General features: G+C 40.1%; 1 protein-coding gene across 5 annotated transcripts in view; it reads left to right on the forward strand.

Moving 5' to 3' along the window:
• Positions 1-346: 346 nt before the first annotated feature.
• MAP3K15 (mitogen-activated protein kinase kinase kinase 15) overlaps positions 347-25,052 on the forward strand; it is an 87,301-nt gene continuing 62,595 nt past the window's right edge. For 4 of the 5 annotated variants that reach the window (XM_051611313.1, XM_051611323.1, XM_051611334.1 and 1 more), the window contains exons 1-2: positions 347-889; positions 24,272-24,411. In XM_051611313.1, the coding sequence (XP_051467273.1) occupies positions 568-889; positions 24,272-24,411 (462 nt within the window). In that variant the 5' untranslated portion in view covers positions 347-567. Of the gene's footprint in view, positions 890-21,974; positions 22,007-24,271; positions 24,412-25,052 lie in introns of those variants that run through there. The other variant, XM_051611351.1, reaches the window with a different exon arrangement.

Here is a 25,052-nt window from a genome sequence, read left to right on the forward strand (position 1 = left end):
CTCACGGCTCCCGCGGGCCGCGCACTCGGGCTGGGAAGCGCCGGGAAGGCGGGGCGGTGACAGCCCGAGCCGAGCGCTCCCGGCTGCGGGTCGCTCGCCTTCACCCTACACCCCGTAACCCGCCGCGTCACCCCCCGCGGAAGCCGAGCGGGGCCCGCGGTGCCGCCGCCTGAGCCCGAGCTCCAGCGGCCGCGGCCGTCGCCCCGGAGGGGCGGGGGAGGGAAGTAATAAACCAGGCGGGGTCGGCCCGACGGGGCAACCTCCCCCTCGGTGCCGCTTTGGCCGCGTTCTGCCCCGGGCGGGCAGGGCAGGGCAGGGCAGGGCGCGCTGTGCCGGGGAGCCGGGCTCCGAGCCGCTCCCCGCGGCTGGCCCGTCCGGGGAGGAGGCGCCGAGCTCCGCGCCGGCTGCCCTCCCCTCGTCCCCGGTCCCGCCGGGAGCGGGGCTGCCCGGCCGCGGGAAGGGGGGAGGCAGCGCGGTCAGGAGGCGGGAGCCGCCGGAGTTTGCCCGCCCGTTCGCGATGGGGCGCGGCCCCGCCTGAGCACCTGCCGGCACCCCCGGCTGCCCGCGATGGAGAGCCCCGCGGGCGGCAGCGCGGCGGCGGCGGAGCCTGCGCGCCCCGGCGCGGAGCCGGAGCTGCCGGCGGAGGCGGCGGCGGGAGGCGGGGAGGCAGCGGAGGTCTGCGGGGCAGCCCCGCGGCCGCGCTGCCTGCGGGCCGTCTACGTGCTGAACGAGCCGCCCGAGGCGGGCGCCGGGGCGCGGAGCCCGGAGGCCGGGGCGCGGCAGTGCCTGCAGCGGGCCTGCGAGGCCGAGGGGGCCCAGCTCGGCACCGTCCACTTCGGGGAGCTGGACTTCGGGGAGACGGCGGTGCTGGACGCCTTCTACGACGCGGGTGAGCGAGCGGGGCTGAGGGAGGGCGGCGGGGCTCGGGCTCGGGCTCGGCCCCTGCCGGGTGCCACCTTCCTGGGTTGTCTGGGGTCACGGGCGGCGGAGCCTGGGAAGGCTCGGGAAGGGTGTGTCGGAGAGCTTAGAGAAGAGGGGGACCGGGGCAGATGTGAGGCGGCGAGGGGGGGTGTTGAGGTGTGGAGACAGGAACATCGCTGGAAGGGAACCTCGTGTGAGGGGAGTCAGACGCCGGTTCTTCAGGAGCACCCTGCTCCTGGAGGTGGAGGGATGAGAAAAAAATGCGGGGCCTCACGCCTGATCTTCCCATCCCCGTGGCGTGTTGCCCCAGCAGGACTGTGGGGTTTATGGTACCAGCCGAGCCTTAAGGAGCAGCAAAACTCTTGCTAGGGTGTTTTGCTCCCAGCCTGGTTGGGAGCTTAGAGCTAGGCACAGCATGAAGACAAGCCAGCCAGAAGTATCTGCTCTGGCTTGGCCAGACGCCTCCTGTTTGCCACCCTAATTCCAGACCTGGACAGTGAAAATGTCTTGCATGCTGCCAGGAACGGAGCAATCCAGCATTGCTCTGAATGAGGGGGGTGAGTATTGCTCACCCTGTCAGGCTTCAGCTGGTGGCTTCTGTCTGATGGCTCAAAAGAAGCTACTCTCTCTTCTCCACTCAAAAAACACCTGGCTGGCTGGGCACTACAGCAGAGGATTTGGAGCTTTTTGAGCAAGTAGAGCAAGCCTGAGCCAACAGGTGTTTCTAACACTAGTCAAGGTATGTGGATGTGTTACAGACACAATTTTTCCCATCTCGTTAGAAGCGGGCATTAGGAAACTGGGGCATTCACAAACTCCATGGAGAGAAAGTCCTCCTAAGTCCATGCTGACATCCATCTTTCACAAGAAGAACTTTGTTTTGCTCTTGTGTTAAAGAATATTCCTTAAAACTTTAGTCTCACTTTTCTCATATGATGATGAGTCCGTTTCATCCCCTCATAAGTCACCCAGATATTGAGGAGCCTCACATCTTTTGTTACTGTTGTTGTTTTTTAACTTCCCAGTCAGGGGATTTTGTTACATCTCTGGTAGCAAGATTGGCAAGCATGTCTTAGCACACAAGCATGAACTAACAATTTCTTTGTGTATCACCAGTGTTTTCGTAGCCCTTCTGGAAGATAAGTATAATAGTGCACTGATGGTCTCATCAATGGAAAATTATTTCAGTTTCTACTAATAGTCCTATTAATATATTGTGCACACACCTGCTCTGCCTTGTTCTGAGAGCTTGAGGCAGTTATTTAAAATTTTTTCTTAAGCTGCTGCATTCTGAAGTAGGTGTCTCTCGGCTAGGAATCTCACCTACTTTGCAGTCTTTTGCATCCAAGTCATCTTGTAAGACCAAGATCAATTTATCTGTGATTACTATCACTTTGTAATACTGAAGTGCATTGTTACTGGCTGCTCCTGCAACACTCTTATATCCAGATTTAGTCAGCAAATACTTTCTATCTTTTTTTAGTGTTAATTGTTCTTATATTGCTGCAGTTACTGTCTCTTGTTTAACTGAACATCTCATCCCTTTTATCTTTTTTAAAAACAGTGTCTGTACTGACACCTGCTCCATCCCTTGCAGTTTTTGCGGTCCCTTCTGGTGTGTCTAAAACTGATGCTCAGAGAAGTCCTCAGTCAGAACCTTTAAGCTTTTAAAATTTAAACTTCTCATTTAAATTAATTTATATTTAAACTTTCAGTGGCGCCCTGTGATAGGACGAGGGCAAACAGCATCAAGCTACGGCGCAGGAAGTTCTACCTCAACATGAGGAAAAACTTCGTTACTGGGAGGGTGAAGCACTGGCAGAGCACTGGAACAGGCTGCCCAGAGAGGCTGTGGAGTTTCCTTCTCTGGAGACATTCAAGACCTGTCTGGACACGTTCCTGTGTGATGTGCTCTGGGTGTTCCTGCTGCAGCAGGGGGGTTGGACTTGATGATCTTCAGAGGTCCCTTCCAACCCCTATGATTCTATGCTGGCATGTTGAGAAAATGTGTATTTGTCTTAGTACTTGCAGCTTCATTTCCTCATCCTACACGCTAGAGATGGTGAAATTTTGGGGGTTTTTAAATAGTGTCATATGGAGTAATTGCGTCTTCTTGCGTCATTCTGTGAAGGGGCAAAAAGTGCCCATTAAACTTTTCACTTTATTGTTTTGCTTGATTTTTAAAAACTTTTTATTTTCCTCCTTTTTTATTTTTTTTTTAATTTTCTGGTGTCATCTAGCAGTGGTTCTAAGTTTCATATTGGATTTTCATTACCATGGATTTTAAGGTGCTGCATCTTTTTTTTTTTTTTAAGTTTTCTTTATATGCAGTGATTTGTCATTGTTTCCTTTTTTTGTTATATCCTTCTTGTTTTCTTGCTCTGTGTTGTTTATTGGTGCATTCTTCCTGCCTCATGTTTTTGAATACACATCAAGCTGTTATCAAAAAATGGTGAATCTGATAGTTGTTCATTTACATGTAACACTCTGCTACCCTACAGTTTCTTTAATATTTGAAAAATCAGTCCTCTTACATTTCTATGTTTTACAGATATAATTCATTGTTGTCATATTCTTTCTCTGGAATGTGTGTTGGATTGGGTCTGTTGACATCCATTCGGTTCTTAATGAAGAACAACATTAAGAATGATTTTTAATATGAGAGATCCTATGGCTCATGATGAACTTTCTGTTAGGAAATTACTGTCTGTTTACTTAAAAAAAAAAAAATCTAAAGAAGCTTTATTACTGCCTGCATAAGATACCCAGCAGATGTTTCCCATACCAAAGATACCTATTATAATGTATATTTACTTTCTGTACACCATGGGTAGAACCTTGAGAAGCAGTTCTTCTTGGTATAGGAAGAACTCTTGCTATAAGAACAGAACTCTTCTGTTCTAAGAGTTCTCTAAAAGGTGCTGGCCCATAGTCATCTCTTGGTTTACTAGTTGAAACCTTAACTAACCAGTAAGTATCTACTAATGCTTAAAGACTGAGCAGTGAGGTTTATCTCATTGTGAATAGTGACAAGGAAGTTTTTGTTAAAAATGCTAACCATTAGCCCTTTTTTCACCATTCTCCCTGAAATTACAGCCATTTGCTTCAAGTCATAACACATCCCCTACCCCAAGCAAGCTTATCTGTCTTAAGTACTGTGAATCTATAATATAATTATTTATGGAATTGGTACCTTTGATGACAAAACCAGAAAACTTTAAGGACAGAGTACAAAGAAAATGGGTCAACAGGAACTTCTTTTTCCTGTCTGCAGACAGATTTTTCTAGTAGATGAATTTTCAGTGAACACTGAGAGGAGAGCTGCAAAGCTGCCTACACTCCATAACAAGAGTATGATGTCTCTTTTCTCCTGTCTGCCTTGCTAAAGGGGAACTAAAGCACTTGCAAGAGTGAACTTAAATTGTGAAATAAGGGCTTGATAACAGAAATATGAGGTCTCTCTTCTCAGTCTGTGCTAGAAACAAGCTGTCAACAAAGTAATTTATGTTACGCAGAAGTGGGTAATGATATCTGCCTAATAGAGAAGCAACAAGCATGCTTGCATACATGGACTGTATCTCTGGGAAGAAATAGGCAGTATTTTTTGACTGAAAATCATAGATAATGAGCATTAGTGTGAAGCTTTTTTTGCACAAAATAAAAGCAATTTTATACAGGAACAGTGAGTCTAGGAGCTAACTGAGGGTTTTTTTAATTCTCCAGCATTATCCCATGCAGAAGATCAAACTGCAGGCACTGTAGTGACTTCATAAATAGCTTAGGGGACATAGTGAAAAGGCTTGATTTACTGATGTTACAGATAGTGATTCATCCTTTTTGTGCTCTTACTATAGATGCAAAGGATCTTTCTGTTCTGGATGTACTAAGAAAGCAAACATGATGTCAAAGTTCAGCATCTGGAAGCGTGATGCTATTTAGTAAGAGATTTAACTTGTACTTGTTTACCTGAAACTTATTGCCTGAAGTGCCAGCGTTTGGCTACAGGATTGTGTGAAAGAGTGGCCTCTACACTTACCTAAGTTTTGGATGTTTCTATTTTGGTTCTGTGAAATCCTGTTTCTGTAGCTGATCATCTTTTTATGTTGTGAAGTATGTACAGCAGTCTGTTTTGAGGCTTGGAATATTTCTTCGACCATTTGACCACAGCATTTAGAGATGACTGCAGTCACTGAAGTCAGGAGGATGAAAGCTGACTGAAAAGAAGTCAAGCTAGAGAGAGACTGGAGTATTGAGGGATAAAGCTAAAAGTTTGCCTGAGAAAAAATAAGTATTCCTCTGACAATCCAGGAAACATTGTCAGATAGTTTGTGGGTATTGTGAAATATTTTGAAGTCTGTTTCTGTTGATTTGCTGTGTATGAACTTTTCTAACCAACATCCTGCATAATAGGGCAGCTCCAAAATGCATTGTCTGATAGCTGTCTCTGCAGCCCCATCTGCACTCAGAACCAAAGTCAGACTTGGGAGGGGACCCAGAGAGAGACTGTAACATGGGTGCTCCTTACTTCTGTACTGTGGTTGACCCACTCTGAACAGAAACCTAATTTCTTGTTCCTGAAACTCCTTTTCCTTATGATGACCCCCTGAAAGGGGAATGAGGAAATTTATATTCTGGATCTTAATTTTCAGGCTCCAGCAGCCACTGAATGATTCATTGTTGCCTGTACCCAGCTTCCTGCCCAGAAGCCCTCTGCAGCGTCTCCACTTCAGAATTGGCAGGGATGCTTTGACTTCAACCCAAAGGCTAGTATGTCAGGGTACAGTAAACATATATCACTAGTTTAAGCTAACACATAGCATGGTAACTAGGGAGCATGGTACTAGCTGAGCTGGTAGCACATCCTTGCCTTGCTGACTCTGCTGCTGGGTTTGTGAGCTCTGACAGGAAGGTCAGGATGAGAGGTGAGTGCAATAACTTGGTAATGAACTTCAACAAACCTTCCTGCTGCAGTTTATCTTTGCCTTTGGGTGTGACTATGAACAGTGGGGAGGGGTTTAAGGGTTAGCTCTTTGATCCCTAACTCAGCAGGCAGGGTTTGCTGTTTTTCTGAGGAATATTTAGTAATTTTTCTTTCTTTTCCCCCGCAACTAGTGCGTTTTCCCTAAATCTGAGGAGGTGTATGTACCACAGAACACAGAAATGTGAAGAGAAGCAAATCAGCCCTTTTCAGAATGGGAAGGTGGTGTCTGAGGGGCTAAGGCTGAATAGATTGGATACTGGGCAGCTTTAATACAACAGCAGAGCTATCAGAACCTATGTTTTATCTCTGCATGGTGCTGCACATCTAAAGTGACCACAGGTGTCTCCAGCAAAACTCTGCATTGTGCCATCAAACTAAATACTCTGATAACAAGATCCTATAATATTACAGGATTGTAACCCTTTTATATCCAAGTGAATGAGATGAGTAATAAATAACAGTAACAAGCCTGATGCAATCCGTCAAGAGGTGTATTTTGCTTTAATTAAATTAGTTGGAGTCAATTTCCAACTTGAGGTCTTGCAGCAATGCTTATTTGCATTCAGAGATTTACATGCTTTCACTCAGCAGTGAACATTTTCTCTCTGTCACCCGTGAAAAATTTTGTATCCACTCTATTTCTTTTTTTGTGTGTAATCTGGAAGGCTTCACTTTGGCTCAGCTTGCATGAGTTCTGTGGCATAGCTCCCTTAATGCCAGTTGAACAAGCTTAGAAACATTCAAATGAGTAACCATATGTTGGTTATGCAAATAACCATAAATAGGTTATGTGGAATTAATGAACTTTCCTCTGGTATGTTGCCATGGGTCAAATGCAAAATCAGAGCTGTATTCAGAGAATGATGGCTATGTTAAAAACAAAAAGAAGAATTATACATTCATTATCTAATGGAGGGAGATTGTGTTTTATTACTTCTCCTTCTTGAAACTAACATCTCTTTTTGGTTGTGATGGGTCGTATGGAAAGAAATACCTACAACCTTCGAGTTGTACTCGAGTGCAACCTTCTAATAAAGATTTGAATGGAGTTGTTTGCAGTCTCTAAAAATCTAGCCATACACATTTTTACTCCTTTTGTTGTTCCAAGGTGAGAGTATGTACATCTGCATGCACTGTCTATCTGAAGTGACTCATTTCTGTGCCATGTCTTTTGGATAAAAGAAAAAAAAAATATTAGGACTACAGTTCTTTTTTGCACCCCTGTTCTTTCCTCTGCGTGAAACTTACTTGCATGAGAAAAACCCCCAAGAACAAAGCCAAAAAACAATCCAACCTACAACCTTCTGTTTTTCTCTGTTTTCCTTTCTCTTCTCCTGAGTTTCAACCTTAAATCTGAGAAGGCTTCCCAGAATCTAACTATAAACCTTGTGTCCACTGGGTTTTGTAGCTAGGGACACATCGGATGATTTCTAGACGTCGAATCAGCTGAGAAGGAATCTTTTCCCTAATTATAATACAAATAGTGTGTGTTTGTTGTGTTTTAATGTACTATGCAAATAATGGTTTTCACCATATGATTGGAAGTCTTACTGATTCTTGCTAAATAGACTTAGAAGCTTTTAGGCCCATTACAACAATTAAAAATTATTTAGAATATTTGAGCAATTAGGCTTTTATTGAAGAGATGAATGACCATGTCTATCTTGAAAATAGATTTTCAATTGCTGTCACACTTTATGGCCCTTGAAAACGGTGCTGTTAGAGTGGTTTAGTTGGTTATTTTTTGATAATTGTTTAAATTTGTTTTTAAAATGTTGCTTTAATGGTTTTTGGGAAAGGAAGCATTTCTGTAGGGTTTTCTGGAATTTTTCGTATAAGTCAATGCTGTGATTACTGATGGAAGAACAAAGTGGTGGCTACATACCAGTCAGGGAATTCTAAAGGTCACTTTTTGTTTGTTTGTTTTATTTAATAATCATATACTTAGGCAAACATATTATTCAACATAGTTCCTAAGTTACTCTGAATGAATCTGCTGTGCCATTTGACCTTGAGATGTTGGCAAGCAGATCTCTGGTGATCTCTGGGTGACTGTCAGTGATACCAGAGGGCTCCTGAAAAGAAGCTGTACATGAGGCTGAGGGGCTTGAGCCAGCCCAGATGGGTGCGTGAGGCTGCTTATGTGGGAGCCTGGTTCCTGGCCACTCATCTCCTTTGCAGTGGTTGCATTCTTGTTCAGTCTTGCTGTGCTGTGTGTAGCATATTCTTCATAGGTTGAAGAATTGTTACTCTAAGATTTGAGGTTACTCTAAGATTTAGTTGGAAAAAAAAATAATTAAAAAAATGTTTGCTAACATGGGTTGGTTACATTGTTATAATTTCCATCCTCCCATAAAGCAGACAAATTATGACAGATGTGGGGTAGTTAATTTTATTTTCTGCAGTAATGTCCTGCTTTTATCACTGTAATCATGCATTGTTTTCCTAATAGTCAGATTAAACTTGCATGTTAACAAATGCATGGATGTACTTACTCCCTAGTTAAAAAGTAACTAATGTTCCTGGTTTGCAGACTTAGAAGCTTGAGGTGAAACTCTGCTGATGTGTAAGGAGTTGGTGAAAAACTCAATTGAGAACTGCAGGGGGTTTTTGCTTCCTCTATGTTCTGCTAATAAGATGGCCTCAAGTTCAAACTTGCTGTCTGTCCACACTGGCTGCAAAGTTGTGTTAAGTCGATACTCAGGGGATGCTGCTACTTCAACACATGAAGCAGCTCCAGCAGGGGTTGCTTGGCCTAGCTCCTGTGTCTTCACACTGCAGTGATATGTGGTGGAAATGAGGCAGTCAAGATAGGTGTAAGGTCTTTTTTGGGAGGACCTCAACGTGGTTTCCCACTTGCAGGTGAAATTGGTGATCATGGTAGGCTCTACTTGCCTTGCACTTCATCGTGAATGTGAATTGCTTTGTCCTTAGGCTACCTTTGAACAGCAATGTGGGTGCCTGAGGCTGAGCCAAGAGAGGGAGTGCAGCTGTTGCTTTATCCTGCTCCCAGGCACAAGCTTGCTATAAACAGCAGAGCTCCAGTCTCTGCTGAGGTCAGTGTGATTCAGCTGAGAGCTGATGGGACAAACGTGTCCCACAGTGTGATTTCACCTAGCCTGTCTTCGTTCTCTCAGGAGTGCTACAAGTACCTTCACCTCTTTTGGAAGCTGGGGTGACTATAGAGACATGCCAGGAGCAAAAGCTGCATCATCATCTGCAAGGAGGAACGCAAAGCTGCGACATAAATGATGACACTTAAAACTATCAGATCACTGTGTCGTGGTAAACGGTGCTTGATTTTTTCATCCTTTATAATATTCAGCCTGACAACATGGTAGAACTGAAACTTTTCAGATATTCTCTTGTAGAGCTTCTGAGCTTTTAAAGTTCAGTCTAAGTCAGTAGTTCAGCAGCTGTTATGCCCTGGAGCTTGAAGCCAAATGGGATTCACAACATTAAAAAATGTACCCCAGCTTTTATTATGTTGAAAGTAGGTGATCCCAGCCTTAGTAAGCATGGTCTTCCATTGGCTGACGCAGGCTCTGGTAACAAGCACCAATCCAAAACAGTAGTTACACCGTTAAGACCACGTACCTTGCTTTCTACTGATCTGGGATATAAATTAATTATTAAGTGAAGTACTCTTGTTTATCGTAGCTGAACTTGTGCACATACGGTTGTGTCAACTGTAGTATATGCTGCTTTTATGCTTAAATTATGTTTAAAAATTATTCTATGTCTTTAAGAAGCTGTGTAGTTGTAAAAAGAATCATCTTGAGGTGCTTTTTAACCCTGTTTTACTCAATATTATCTTTTTTTGTTTAACTTTGTATCAAGTTATGAAAGGAAATGTCTAGACTGTCTGCTCTTTTTTCTTCTCCAGCTTAAGAAGTAAGCTGGAGTGTAGCTCCAGTGTAGCTCACCCCCTGATGGTCACTGGCCTCTCAACGATTTGAGAAATACCATTCATATAGTATCTAAAGCTTTTAAAGTCTAAGCCCAAAATACATTAGTTCTGTAAAACAAACTCCCATGTATATCAGCATGATAATGAGCTTTCCCCAAAAAAATGTCAGTTTCCTACTGGTGTCAGCAGTGCTTTCCATGAGTTGTAGTGCACTTGCTTCCAAGCCTGTAGAAAACAGAGTTGTAGATTCATGAAAGTGATTGTGGGGAAAATAATGGGATTTGCTTTGTTTATAGTTAGGATAGTGACTTACTTGCCACTTGATTGCCATCCACTCTCCTTCTCTCCTTTAAGTTTGTTACAAATATGTAGTAACTAGCTCAGCCAGAAGAAATTGTATCAAGTGTCTGCCTTACCAATCACAGAAGGGCTGCAGGTTTTGTGTAATGCAGAAAAATATCTGCCCATAACAATTTCATGCAGGTGTGACTAGTTGCATTAACTCTGCTGTTACTGCCTTTCACTCACAGCAGTTGGAGAAAGAAGAAATTTTGTGGGGTTGTTCTGTTTGATGGGGCTTTTTAATTATTATTTTATATATATATATATATATATATATATATTTTTTTTTTTTTTTTTTCCCCTGCTAATTTGGCTGCATATCGAGGGGAGAGATTTCTTAGGTTTGTCTTTGCTCTAAGAGTGACAAGATGAATTGGGAGTTGGGAATTGGTAAATTAAAACCGTACAAGGGTGTATTTTGTTTGTGTGTTGCTTTCTAGCAGTGCCAGACCATTCATCTCTCTGCTCTAATCGTAGTCGATTATAAAAATTAGCAGGAGAAAAGCTAATGTTTGCAATGGTGTTACTACTTGGCACCGGGCTTCCTTACTTAGCAGAGCTTCTGTGTGCACAGCCTTGTTTAACACAGCAGCTGTCTGCTTTTCTCAGCATCATCTCTGTCTTTGTGGAACTGAATTATTTGTTTCAGGTATTTTCTTTGTAAATGGATGCTTGACATGCTTCTGTCTTTCTAAACTGAGTTTGAGGAGAGGACTGATTACCAGTCTTAAAGCCAGACATTGTGCCTGTTCCTACTACTGTTTGTTTTTCATACATCTTAAGATAATTGACAAATTATGGGTGGTTGTCAGGTTATCTGAATCAAAATGAAAAGAAGACTGAAATGGTTGAGATGGAATTTGTTTTCATGGTAATTAAGTTTCAGAGTTTATAAACTTCCCTTTTTCATATAGTAACTACAGTACAAAATCAGGTAAATCTTCACACTGTTTTTGGAAAACCAAAATGCTTGCAATCAGGGCACAAAAGAATGCTCTTTTTTTGGTTTTGTTTTAAATTCTTAATATTTTCCCTTTAATGTCCCTTCATATTCCTTTTTTTTTCCACTAATGTTTTGCACTTTTTTTTTCACTAGTTTTGCACTAGTGATTGTCTCTTAGAAGATATAGAGAAGAATAACAAGTTAATTTCCTTATCTTTTCTTATCTTGGACAATTTAAAAGATGAATATTCAGAATTTAGGATGCTGAACCTAAACTTTCTTGCATACTCTCACTGTGAGACATTCAGAAGGTACAGATTAGGAGTGCACTGTTGGTCCTTTTCATTCAATATTCAAATTTGAGTTTCCACCCTAGTCTCTGAAAGAGGCGGCGGTTGCTATCCTGTCCTGTCTGCTTTATGTATCTGTGGGGCCTCAGATCTGGCTATGGTAGTTGCTCAACCCTAACTTTGGTTTGTACTTCATCAAAGCTGATAAAGCTTTAAGGATGTGTGAAAAAGAAATGCTGCAATGTGGCAAAAAGATCCTTTTCTTCTGGAGCATATGCTGCCCTTCATGAAAATACTCCCTGAACACTTTTAAAAAATCCTTTGAAAAAGATGCTTATTTAGTCTTGTCTCACAAGCCTAATACTGAATTTCCAGCTAGTGAACAGCAGCAGCCTAACTCTAGTTCCAAAGGAAAAAGCAGTAAATACTCACTTGCAGCAGCACTTGACATCATTTGATAGCCTGTCTCATCATGCTGCTGCAGTCCAGAACACAGTAAAAAAGATGGTTCCAACAGTGCCTGGCCTGGCCACAAATAAGAACTGTGCTGTAAAGACACAGACTCAGTTTTCTGGCTTGGTCCATATATTCCAGCAGTATTCAATGGTTGTGACTAGTAACTTTCTTTGAAAGCAGCATAATGCAGGGAAGTACATTGTCTTCTTTCATATCTTTGAGGTTAGATAATAGATAAACATGAGATGTACTCAGTTACCAAATTGCATCCCAGTGATGCTGGTTTGTTGGGGTTTTTTTACGTACATTCTGTCACAGTTAATACCATTGCTGTGATTTTGAGAACTTAATCTTTGAATGAAAGCTAGTTTAGTCAAGTCAAATCAGGCAGTATCAGAACTGAAGGGAAGATTCTGCTGATGTATGCTGGGATTACACAGCCTGTGTACACCAGAACACCTCAGAACTCAGCACAGTGTTTGGATGACAGGATAATACAAATTTCAAAAACATTTTCTTAGAAACTGCTTGCAATCTGAAAACTTCACTGCAGTAATTATTATATTTATATTTTTTATCCTCACTGCAACTCTAACTGTGCTTGTAAAACCAGCACACAGACCCTAGTGGTATAAAATTGTGTTCTCCTTGCTCCATGGCTCGGGTCTTACCACGCTCAAGCCTTCCTTGCAGGCACAGGCCTGTGAGTTCGTTCAATCATTTGCAATTTTTTTTCTCCAGTTTAATGTCATAAACTCTTTTTCAGAGTGACTAATACAACAAATACTACGGAATTCTGATATGTGAACTATACCACACTACAGTGCAATCACTGGGGCAATGCAGAGAATTGGTCCTAGGGTGAATACTCATGAACCCAGGATAGAGGAGTCTGCCTTAGCATTATGGCTTGGTACCCAACCTGTCTACAGAAGGTGCAATACACTGAATCTGGAAATCTTCAAAAGGGAAAATTTACTTAGTAGAAAAGCTTGCACATTTATAAAGGTGTTCACTGTTTCTGCAACCCATTTCTAATTTTATTTTTTTTACCTTCTGCGTTGCTGATCATCCCCAAGTCTGACTATGATCTTTCCCCAAATAAGAAGAAAAGGATGCTCCGACAGAGCCAGAGATGTTATTAAGTCTGTTTGGGACTGTGGATAATGAAAGTACTCTTAGGCTGCTGATTTGAACAACAGTATAAAAACTTCAGCTGTGTGATAAATAGAATGTTGCATTAAATTAGCCTCAGAACAATACTTACAGAGTTAAATTTACAATGAAAAAGCCAATCTCTCTTGGGATTTATTAGAAAGAGAAAAAAATACACCGTTGAATACTTAAACGGAGATATTGTCAGCATCCATGCTGGGATTTATCTTGTGACAGCTTCATATGTATGCATATTTTGAGGTGAACCATCCTAAACTACATTTAATAAATGCTGGGGATGGTGTTTAGAGGCTGTGTGATTCATTATGAATCCCAATTTGGAATTACTAATGTTCCTCTGATTCTAGAGAGATCCTATGATGATTAGCTTTCGGTATCTTAAATATAGTCCTAGTTAAAGTAGGGAAATCTAGAATGGATCCAATGTGATAACAAACAAGCTGTGTTCATGCTTAATGTTCGCTGTCTACATGGTGGAAGTAATAATGTGTACTGTATTTATAGGATAGTTCAAGATTAAGTAGATAGTGGTGGTTACTTTGGGAAGGACAGCTTCTACTGAAATTCTAGATCAGTCACTATTTAGTGCCTTGAAATAGATTCTGCTAACTTTTTAATAGATGTTGCCCATTTTTGAAATTACAGTGTTCAGTGGTACGTAAGGACTTTTTCAGTAGCACAATCTTTTAGGCTGGCACATCAAGCTCATGCAGTTTACAGGAAAGTTAAAAGTAGCAGATTGAATCCACATCTGCCCAGCATCCAGAATATTAAGTCAAGAGCTCTGTATCTAAATGTGAGTGCAAGTCTCTTGGCTCACAGAAGATGCTGTGGCTTTATGTGAACTTTATTTTAATTTGCACTTGTATAATACTGCCTTATCACAGTGAAGAATTTACCTGGGCATAATTTATTTTGCTTTTATATGGATCCTAAATAACAGTCTGGGAGTCTGTCAACATAAATAGGAAATCTGTAATCTAGTTAAAAGGTTTGATACCTCAATTTGATAGGTATAAATTCCCAGACTTTATGATGGAAAGGTCTCGATGTTTGTCTTTTAAAAAGAATTTGGGAAAAATAAGGGATTCAGCGTATGGAAGTCTCATTTATCTTCATATACTGTATTTTTAATTCTTAAAGAAAATAATGAAGGTCTTAGTTTAAACCAGACTTAGGAACTTTAGTGTACTGAAATATTTTTTCTTTTTGTTGTAGTGATTTTTATTTTTAATAATTATCTCTTGATGCTTATTTGGGTAAAAGATAAAGCTCTGCATAATTTTATTTTTTCTAATGTTTTTGATTTATGTTGTTGGCTGGTGTGTGACCTGTTGGAGATGTGCAGATTTGGCATTTTTTTTCTGCTCCCCAGCCAAGGTATTCAACATTAAATGATGGGTGACTCTCAAGTGGTTTAGTTTGGATAAATGTCTAAAAGTTTGGAGCTTACTTTAAACCTCCCTGGGCTAGAAATTGATTTGCCTGCAGTAGGGGAGGAAGGGACAGCTTTTCTTGTTCAATTTCCTACTCTTCTTAATTTCACTTAAGACAGATTATCCCTTAAGAGATCTTGGTTTTGATACTTTGTTCCCTTTCGTTGCCTGTTGTGACCCAGTGTATGAAGTCCAAAGGTGTAGGAAAAGTTAAATGAAGTTCACTTTTCTCATTTTTTTCCCCCCAAACTACAGGCAAGGTTCAAATTAGGTTCAGGGTTCGGGTGTTCTCTCTGTATGCTTTCTCAACTGTCTAGCTCAGCCCTATTAAACGTTCCAGTGGAAATTTTCTCATGGGACGCTTGGCAAACTGCTAGTGTGGCAGGCAAGTGTGAAGTGCCTGATTTTTAATTTACCCCATCCTTATTTTCTTCTCTGTTGTTAAATAGGGCAGAGAAATGACAGATTCTGTCTCTGAAACACCTAGCTCTTTCTTGAGCTTTCCATAAATTGGGAGCTCATTTGTGAATACCATCTTATGATTTTATTTGTTTTGGCACTCAAGAAATATGATTATACAACTGTGTGGATGACTGTTCTTTAAGAGGTGTTTCTGTATGTATTCTCTCAACCCAGACACTTTTCTGCTGCTCATCATATAATCTGTTTAATTACATTGACTATAACCACAACCTGAAGCAAAGACTGGCAAAGTTAAAAAGGACTGAAAGCAAAGCTTTGTCCTAGAAAAAAACTAAGCAACTTCTGAGTTTAGGCATACACTACTTACAGGGAATTATGTATTTCCTAACTTCTGCAATTCAGTATTGCAAGGAAAATTCTATGAGGATTAATTCTTTGTTTCCTTCTTTCCCTTAACTACCAACTGTATGAAAAATAATAACTTTTTCTGCTCTTGTGTGAATGACAGGTTATTTCCAGTTGTTTCACTTTAGCAATCATGCAGTATTTTTTCCTTGTTCAAAAGCATTAAAAATGCATTCTAAGTTTGGATGCCCACTGCATTAACTGCATTGCTTTTCTTCACACACCAGTCCTCATGGATGCTGGTTGTATTCTGTTTTCACAGCTTCTGAGAGACTCTCTTTAAAAAGATCAGAAATAATAAGCACAGGCATGCTCTTGACACAATTTTTGCTTTTCAGGATCAATAGAACTACATTCTTATTTCAATGTAGTGCCTTGCCTTGTTTTAAACTTAGTTTTACTGTGAACTTAATTATGTTTAAGAAACATGTAAAAGATTTCTTAAAGCTTTTGCTTTTGATATCCAAGGTTTTTTGAAGAATCCTTGCTTCCAGTTAACAAAATGTTTCTAATAGGCAATGGCAGGGAAAAATAGTTGAAAGCTTCAGGCGATGTGTCTAGTGAATAAGAAAACTCCCAAACATAAAAATAAATGAGAACTTGGGTTACAGATCAACCCCTAGAACTTGGCAGCACTGCTCACCTGCTGTGATTTGTTCTGTTCCTTTTAACTAAAGTGCAGTTTCTTGGGAGGTTTAATTTTTGGAACAGATGGTTATTTTAATATTAAGCAATATGTATCAGTTATAAATATGGCACAAATACTTTGTCATAGTTTAGAAAAATGAATAGTTTTAGATACAAGTTTCTCCTGAGTTACAATAAATGCCTCTGCAGCATGAAAGATATGTTCTCATTCTATTTTTACTGTGTGTTCTGTGTACCAGAGGACAGATGAAAGATGCAGTATCTGAGTATAACTGTAAAGTAACACCACAGTGCTAACCTCATTAGTGGCTGTAATGTTGGGGTCTGAATGTAACCCTGTCGCAGAATTCATGGTATGATACTCTGTACTCATACAGAATTATGAAAGCCAAAGATCAGCATTGGCTCCTCAGACTTGCCCATGCTGTTTGTTCAGTTGGTTGTCTGGTTTTCACACTATCCTGAGGGTTGATTTTGCTGGATTGGTAATTGCCAGTGAATGTTATAATGTCTTATGTTACAAAGACAGTCTAAGACTAAAATTTTCAAATCTTGATGCCAGCAGCTAGTATTTGAAATAGAAGGGACAAAACATTACAGGTGAGAACTGATCTCATGAACAAAAAGTTTTTTTCTGGTTATGACTACAATATATAATTAAATATCATTTTTTGTGTTCCTTACATTAAAATGCTTTCAGGCTCTGTATGTGTTGCTGTGCTGGTTGCTTTCATTACTGGTTTCAATCCAGCTGCCTGTGCCTTGGTATCTTTTTCAGTTGATTATTCTACTAACTGCTTCTTTGGACTTCACATTTTACCAACTGCAGGATAGCTATCCAAAAAGCACTCCTTCCTGTGCCATTTCAGGCTGCTGAGAAGTTTCTCCCAGGGGTTTGAATAAAGCTATATGAAGCACTTTTGTGATCTATACATGAAAAGCAAGTGTGCCAGTTTCCTTATCTCCGCTTCAGAGTGTATTCTAGGCTACAGCTTTGCTTCATAGATTCTAACCATTTTAGTAGTTGAAAACTGCTGTATTTCAGCATTTCGTCTTGAGAGCTGAGAGGCTTGAGTTTGAGCGCTCCAAACTACTTAGGTGTGTAGGAAGCAGGAGATGCATTGCAGGGCTACATGAAAGGACTCCAGCATACACCCAAGTGCTGTGGATAGAAAAAAACTTGGATGCCAGCTCTTCTTGCTCTTCTTCCTCTGTGCCGATGTGCCTGCTTTCCAAACAAAGACAGGAGGTCAGCTGGATCCAGCCTGTTAAGTGCCAGTTGGAGCTCTTTGCTTAACATGGTTGTTCCCAGAATCACCTCTGGATGTGGGACACTGCCAGTTTTACTGTTTGTATGTTAAGTGGAGCAAAGCAATCATCCTAATCGTTATAGTCAGTAATGCTGTCATATAGTGGAAAGGCTCATGTGAAAAGTAAAGTTTTTCAGTTTCCTAGCAACACCAAGGGTCTGGATTTGCCTGATCCTTTCAGGAAAGTTATTTAACACCTGAATTTTCTGCTTGGCTAATACATAGTTAAAATTACTTCTTCAGCACTCAGAATTCACATTGACAGGGCTGAATGACTTCACAGGGAAGGCTGTGAAACTGCAAAATGGAAAAGAAAGGTCTGACTTTCCTCCATGTGTTTGCTATTCTGATAAATGTTAGCTTTTATAGAGGCCCCAAGGAGGCTTCTTCCAAGGAGGCCTTCCATTTGGCTAGGTGAGAGGAGCAGCACTAATACATTTTTGTTTGTGGTGTGCCTTTCTCACCAGTAGATCATAGAATCATAGAACCATAGAATGGTTTGAGTTGGAAGGGACCTTAAAGATCATCAGATTCCAACCTCCCTGCTATTTGCAGGGACAGCTCCCACTAGACCAGGCTGCACAAAGCCTCATCCAACCTGGCCTTGAACACTTCCAGGGAGGGGGCATCCACAACCTCCCTGGGCAACCTGTGCCAGCACCTTACTGTCCTCATGGTGAATAATTTCTTCCTAATGTCTAACCCAAATCTACCCTCTTTCAGTTTAAAACCATTGCCCCTTTTCCTGTCACTGCCCTCTCTGGTGAAAAGTCCCTCCCCAGCTTTCCTGTAGCCCCTTCAGGTACTGGAAGGCCTCTATAAGGTCTCCCCAGATCCTTCTCTTCTCCAGGCTGAACAGCCCCAACTCTCTCAGCCTGTCTTTGTAGCAGAGGTGCTCCAGCCCTCTGGTCATCTTCGTGGCCCTCCAACAGCTCCGTGTCTTTCCTGTAATCGTTTTGTAACAAAAACTGGGGTAGCTAAAGGTAAGATTGAAGCTACAACTGAATAAAAGACAAATTATAAGTTCAGGCTGAGAACACAAATTAGAGGTCTTGCCCTATTTTTGCTAGAACAACACATGCCTGAAATAATTACTTTACAGCAGTCCTTTCGTTTACCTGAGCAAACAGGCAAATAGTGGACAAGCACATTTCACGTTTTTTTCCATTTGTTTTCTAGGTGTTCAGAATTTCTAATGCACTCAACAGATTGATTGGAGCTGTCAAAAACGAGATATTTTTAAGTTTAGATTTTGATTCTTTTTATAATCAGAGTGGGTGTGGATGAATAATTTTCTCTCTTGTCTTCCCAGGGTAACAATTGTTTAAAAAAGTGAATTAAAAATTATCTGGCCAAAATTAAAGTTGTCTTCTTTCTCAAATTTGTGATTGGTGTCTTATTAATATAACCCAAAAATCTCACTGTTTTTTCTTCAGTGCTTACTCTATGTGAACAGAAAGAAATCTTCGTTCCCAGATTATTATGGGGATTCTTACCTAATTTAATTTTTAAGTTTCCCGTCCTTTAAGTTCTTAATTCCTTTGGCCTGTGAACTAACCACTCTTTCCAAAGGAAGTGCCCTCATTGTATCAAAAAAGTTTCAGACCTCAAGTTTGCAGCTTGTGTTTCCATTTCTTAAGTAGCAAGTAGCCTGAAACTTTTTGTGAGACTCCAGCCCCAAGTGAATTTGTGTGCAAATGTTGATTGCAGATTATAATAACAATTTTCCTTCTAAAAAGTACTTTGTAGTATCTAAACTATTACAGTTAATTTTAAATTTAGTATTGATACAAAAGTGCAGCACTTGGTTTTAATCTAGAAGAAATTAAGCCTAGTCTGAAGTATGTAAAAGGGCTTTTAAAATGCTGTTTAATGTGATTATAATTATACAAGTCTATATGGCAGGATAAATCATTCCTGCTTAGTTGGGTTTTGTTTTTGTGACAGCTTCTGTCCCTATAGCAAACCAGTAGCAAAGTTCATGCTATAATACTGCAAACTTGAAGAGGTTGAATTGAAATACTCTTGGTTTGCACCAGGAATTCCTAAATTTATAAAAAGTTGTATGTTTATGTCTCATGAGACTTCTATCTTCTGAGGCAACTTCTGGTTATATTTTTGTATTTCACTACGTGATTGTGAATGGAACAATTTTTTTAACTTTTATTTTTTAAAGAAAAGAAAGCAGATTCTTGCAGAATAGAGCAATTGAATTTTAATAAAACTTGCAGCATCATGAGAGCCAAATAGCATTGTAGAAATTGACAGTGGTTTTACACTAAAATTGGCTTGTGCTTAAGTCCTAATGGAAGGTATTGAGAGTTTGCTGGTGTAACAAACTGTGGAAAAACTGCCATAATAGTTCTGTTGGTAGTTACTGCTATGCCTTATTGCCTTGAGCTATTCCTTCTCCCAGTTTCTGGGAGTACAGGATATATTAAAGCTGAGAGTGTTGTGCCTTAAGTGAAAGCTGCAGAGGGTTCCTGGTTTTCAAATACACTTCAAATTTTACTATAATTTTTTCCCTCTAAAAACTTTATGTATCTTTAAGTTGTGGATTCTTGAAGATAGTTTTAAGAATTTTTTTCTTAGAAGCATTGTTCTTCAGAAGAATAACCTTGACAGTTTCCTCCAGTGGGTTTAATGGATGACAAATTTGTTCATGTACTGTGAAGGACACTGATGCAAATAGCCAATAATCTGAAGCAGTAGTAACCTGAACGTTCATAACTTACCAGGATGCTAGTGAACAAAAAGTAGAAGAGTTCTGCATTTTCCTGCAAAAAGATTTCTGCTCTCATGTTAAGGTTGTAAGGTTTTTGTTTTGCTTTGTTTTTTAATCTGTTTTTGTACACATTGGTTCCAACTGCTGAAAAATAATGATTCTATAATAATGGACTAAGGTTCTTGCTCTCCATCCAGATAAGGCTGGATGGCATTGAGTCTTAGATTAGAAGTTGAAAGCAGTACAGACTTTTTCTGACTCTTTCTTCTTCTGTTAGGCCTCCCAGATTCCATTTGACTTTCTTCATATTTCAGGCTATTCTTAATTTTCTCTTGTTTACTACTTTTAACTTAAAAAATCCCCAATTCTCCTGCCAAAATTTTCCTTTTCTTGTTGCTAGCAATGCTATAAATCATACAACAGTCACATGAAGACCTGTGATTTGCTTAGATCATTCAATTATATGATGCCTTCATGTGCATTCCAGATAGAAAAGCAAGTCCTCTGGTTTAAACCTGTGTTATAATGTTTTTCCTGTCAATTATTTGTTAGTTTAATTGTCTCCTGTTTTACCACAGCTAATTATTTCTAATCTTAATTTGAGTTGTCATAGTTATATATGTCTACCCTGTCTGGTCTCCAAAGACAAGCTAGTGTTAAAATATGTAAACTGTAATAAAAGAAATTACTTATGTGCCATCTGCTGCAACAATGCAGAGATCTAATGAAGATTGTACGAGTAATACTGATAAATTACCTTAACGCACTAAAAAATATACACATAGCGTAATTGTTTTACAACAGAAAGAAAAGCTTAGACAAATGAGCTGCAATCAGATACTTAATAAAGTGAGATCACTTTTTGGGTTTTAACAGAAGATAACTTTTCAGATTTGAAATAATTTCACGTGCAAGTAAGAGAGAGCAAAAAGTTGAGACGATCTCTTAAGCTTAAGAAGTGAGGAAAGACAGAGGCAGGACACGTTTTGATTCTTTTGAATGAGTTGCTGCTGCAGAAACAAAGCAATTGGTTTAAATGGTCTGTTTCAGAATCATCCAAAATTGGTCATGTGCAACATTAAGCACATCTCCACCTCTCCACAGCCTCTGGTGGATGCATCATACTTCACTTGGAAGCCTTGAGTTGATACAGAAGGGCTGTACCTTCCCCTGCTCTCCTTCCTTCTGAACATAGGAGACAATATCCACTGGTCTTTTAGACCTATGTGAAATGTTTCATTATTGCATAAAATTCCTCATTTGTCAAAATAATTGATTAAAGTTGGCTCTTGCTTCAAACTTGTTTGTAATGAAGGAGGCTGAACCTAAATTTGGAAGGGAGACCCAGAAGTATATTTTGATGGGAGTTGAGGACAAAGTGCGATTGACCTATGTTTCTACTCATAAATCAAGCTTTGTGAAGCAGATACTAGTGTTGTAGTATTTCTTTTTATCTGTCTCAGGAAGTTCAAGGAAATTCTTATCTCCTTATCAGCTGTACTAAATAAGTGATACAGCGCCATGTCTGTGTTTAAAGAACTGTAGATGAAAGATTTTAGCATAAGTCATAAGAAAAATGCAGGACAAAAGAAACGGAAATATTTATGGTGTCACATTGCTCACTGAGTGATTCACAAAGCTGCCTACACCAAAACAGTAGTATTGGGTACTGTGCTTAGACTCAGTGGCACTGAACACCCTGCTCTCAGCATCCAGTGTGCTGGGTAGGTCTTGGAGATCTGCCACTTTTATCAGATGTTTCTGTTGGTCATCTGTTCTCCACCCAAATTTGTGTTTATTTCCTGGCTCCACTGGACTCAAGCTATGTTTTATTAGCATGTTAGCATAGCTGGTTTGTAAGCAGATATCTTTCCTCCCTGGTCCAAGCCTGCTGCCGTTCCTGCTGGAGGGGGGTTTGGAGAGCTCATAGGGAATGCAGCCTGTCACCACTGCTCTAGTCCACAGCCACTAGCACTTCTGATGCTCTTCTTCTGTCTGCTCTCATTTGCTTCTCTGTCATCCCTTGATTCCTCTTATAAGGTTGGATCCATTCAGTTATTTTCCTGGGTGTTTTTTTTCTCTTGCATGCTTATTTTTGTGATACCATCTTCATCTCCTCCATTAGTCTTCAGTTTGTTTTATTTTATTTTACTTTATTCACACCTGTGTCCATGAGCTGTGAATACACAAGAAAAACTAATTCTATTTATTAGTGTAAATGAATATCTAAGTGATGATGCTTTGAATGCAGGTGCTTACTGTTGTTCTTACGTCCATTTAATGTGTTTCTGATGCTACTTACATTGTTACCTAGTAGCAGGCAATAGAAGACAAATTTCAGTTCTAGGCAAGTACATCTGGCAATGAACTGTGTATAACCTTGTTTCAATAAACTGTTACAGATCATTGCTCATCACTGTATTGCAAAATGCAGTATCTGTGTGCTGTGTGAACACATTGTCTAAATTCTCTTACCAGGAGAGTAATTTTGATTTCACAGCACTCTAGTTCCACAGAAACAATTTATACAAGCACTAAAAACTCAAAAGTCTTGTATTTATTTTTTTCCTTCCCCTGAGATGGTATTTGATTCTAGGTTTGCTTGTTAGTTTGTCTGAACTTTGTTTTATAGATAATTTATGTTTTCCATATTTATTTTCTAATATTGGGGAAATCTATTATTTGGATGTGTACATGGAGCTGGGATTTACTGCTTCAAGCCTGCTTGGTTTGTATGACCCCACAGTGTGCAGAATAGTAAGAATTTTGTCCCTGCTGTTGAGAGCTGGCTAAACAGAAGCTGGAAAGATCATCAGTAGGTGGTGCAGGATTTGAGATAGCACAGGGATGAGGGTTTTTTTCCTCATATTGCTATTATCTTATGTTGGGGTTTGTTTTGTTGTGTGGTTTTTGGTTTTGTTTTGTTATTGTTGTTTGTTTGAATTTTTGTGTTGGTTCTTTTGTTGGGTTCAAGGGTTGTTTTGGTTGGGTTTTTTTGTTGGTTTTGTTTGTTTGTTTGTTTTTTGTTCTGGGGGGGTTTTGTGTTGTTTGTTGTTTTTTTTCTTTCTTGAATGGTCATGTTTTGGTTTTAAGGCAGGTCATTGTCTTTGGACTCAAAACATTCCTTGTGCATTAACAGGGAATCCCTTAGTAACTAGAGGTACTGTCTGACCCCTGTGTGGTATGTTAGCACAGCCTGGTGGAATTGTACAGGAATGTATATTTGTTGCAGACTTTTCAAGAACTTGCATTCTAAGTAATGGGGATTGATTCTTGTGATGTGTAACCTTGTTGAAGCCCAGCTAAACTGGCTTATTTGTTTGAGTCTTACACTCAGATCTGCTTTTAGATTTCTTGTTTACTAGTAGCTCACCCTCCTCTGTCATTCCCCATAGGTACAGACACTGTTACCCCTGCAGAGATGTAGGGGTAACAATACTCGCACTAGACCAGGTTGCACAAAGGTTGAACACCCTCCAAAGGTTGAACCCCTCCAGGGAGGGGGCTTCCACAACCTCCCTGGGCAACCTGTTCCAGTGCCTTACTACACTCATGGTGAAGAATTTCTTCCTAATGTCTAACCTAAATCTTCCCTCTTTCAGTTTAAAACCATTACCTATTGTTCTACCCACTACCCTCTCCTTAGCTCTTTGTATAGGTCATCTTCCACTGACATAGTTTTTTTACTTCCATTTCCAAATGGAGTACTAATCAAGAGCAGTGGAAGTCTTGCTTTCTGGCTGCTTGTACTTGAATCCCTCATTCCTGCACTCCCCACATTGGACATTTTGCCTGTAGCTTTTAAGAGTCAACTTCCACAGTTACTTTTTTGTCTACTGTTTAGGAATTTCCTGTTCTCCAAACCTCAGCCTCTTAAGACAAACTTAATCTCACAGTTTTCCCTAATTGTCTGCTACATGATTGTTCTTAAGAGATTCCACCTGAAGATTTGGAACCTTCCATCCTATTGGGCTTCCAGACTGTCAGGCCTAGCTCAAAGACCAAATGCAGAACTAGTGCTTCACTGGAGGTGTTCCTGATGCAGTGTTTTCAGACCTTCAAGCAGAATTAATAAACTCTGCCTTCCAGTTACTGTAACACTGCGATAATTTTCTGACTATGTTCTTTATATGAATGGTAAAATATACTTGTAACATGCAAAAATGAACCTTATTTGAATATATAGATTTTGTCTGTCCAAATGTATATGTAGTTTCAAGATTTGTTTTAAATACCATATAAGAATAACATTGGCTTTAAGATTTATTTTTTTTTTAGCAATTCCCCCCCCCTCTCTCCTTTCAGATGTTGCAGTTGTGGACATGAGTGATATTTCCAAGCAGCCATCACTGTTTTACCACCTTGGTGTGCGTGAAAGCTTTGACATGGCTAACAATGTTATACTCTACCATGACACTGATGCTGACACTGCTCAGTCTCTCAAGGTAAGGTTCTCACTTAAAAATCTGCTTCATTTCAGAAATATCCTTAAGCAGCTGATCCTGAAAAAGTTTGTGGGGTTTTTTTTGTTTGTTTGTTTGGGTTTTTTTGGAACTTCCATTGAATGTGATTCCCTGAGAGCTACATAACAAAATCCTGATGAAACTGCTGCTAGCAAAAATAGTAATGGTTAGAATAGTATAAAAGCTTATTTTTAAGAGAAGGTCCATAATAGGATAGTTGTTTTGCTCCAGATGGTTAGACATGAAAGTGAGAGCACTGGTCTGAGTTTTCCCTTCCTTTCTCTCTTTAGTTGATACAATATCAAATGTTACAGCCTGTATAATGACAAAGTTTGGGTAAGGGCTGAATTGCAACCTACATCTGCTATGGAAACACTTCTGTCAGATGAGGCTTGTATCTCCTAGGTGCTGAGTAGCTAAGACTTCAGTAATCTCATTTTTATTACTGTTTGTGGATAAATCTTTTTATAGGCTGGCTGTTCATTTTTATAGTAGGATAATACATGTTATACACTTAAGTCCTGAAGTTGCTGCTCCAGATTCAGGTCATATATTGTGGATGTTTCTGTCTTTCTAGATGCAGGTTCTCTTTGTTTCAGAACACATTTAGATTTTCATCCTCT

The sequence above is a fragment of the Apus apus genome, chromosome 1 (assembly GCF_020740795.1).
Source record: "Apus apus isolate bApuApu2 chromosome 1, bApuApu2.pri.cur, whole genome shotgun sequence".
In the NCBI taxonomy this organism is placed as follows: Eukaryota; Metazoa; Chordata; class Aves; order Apodiformes; family Apodidae; genus Apus; species Apus apus.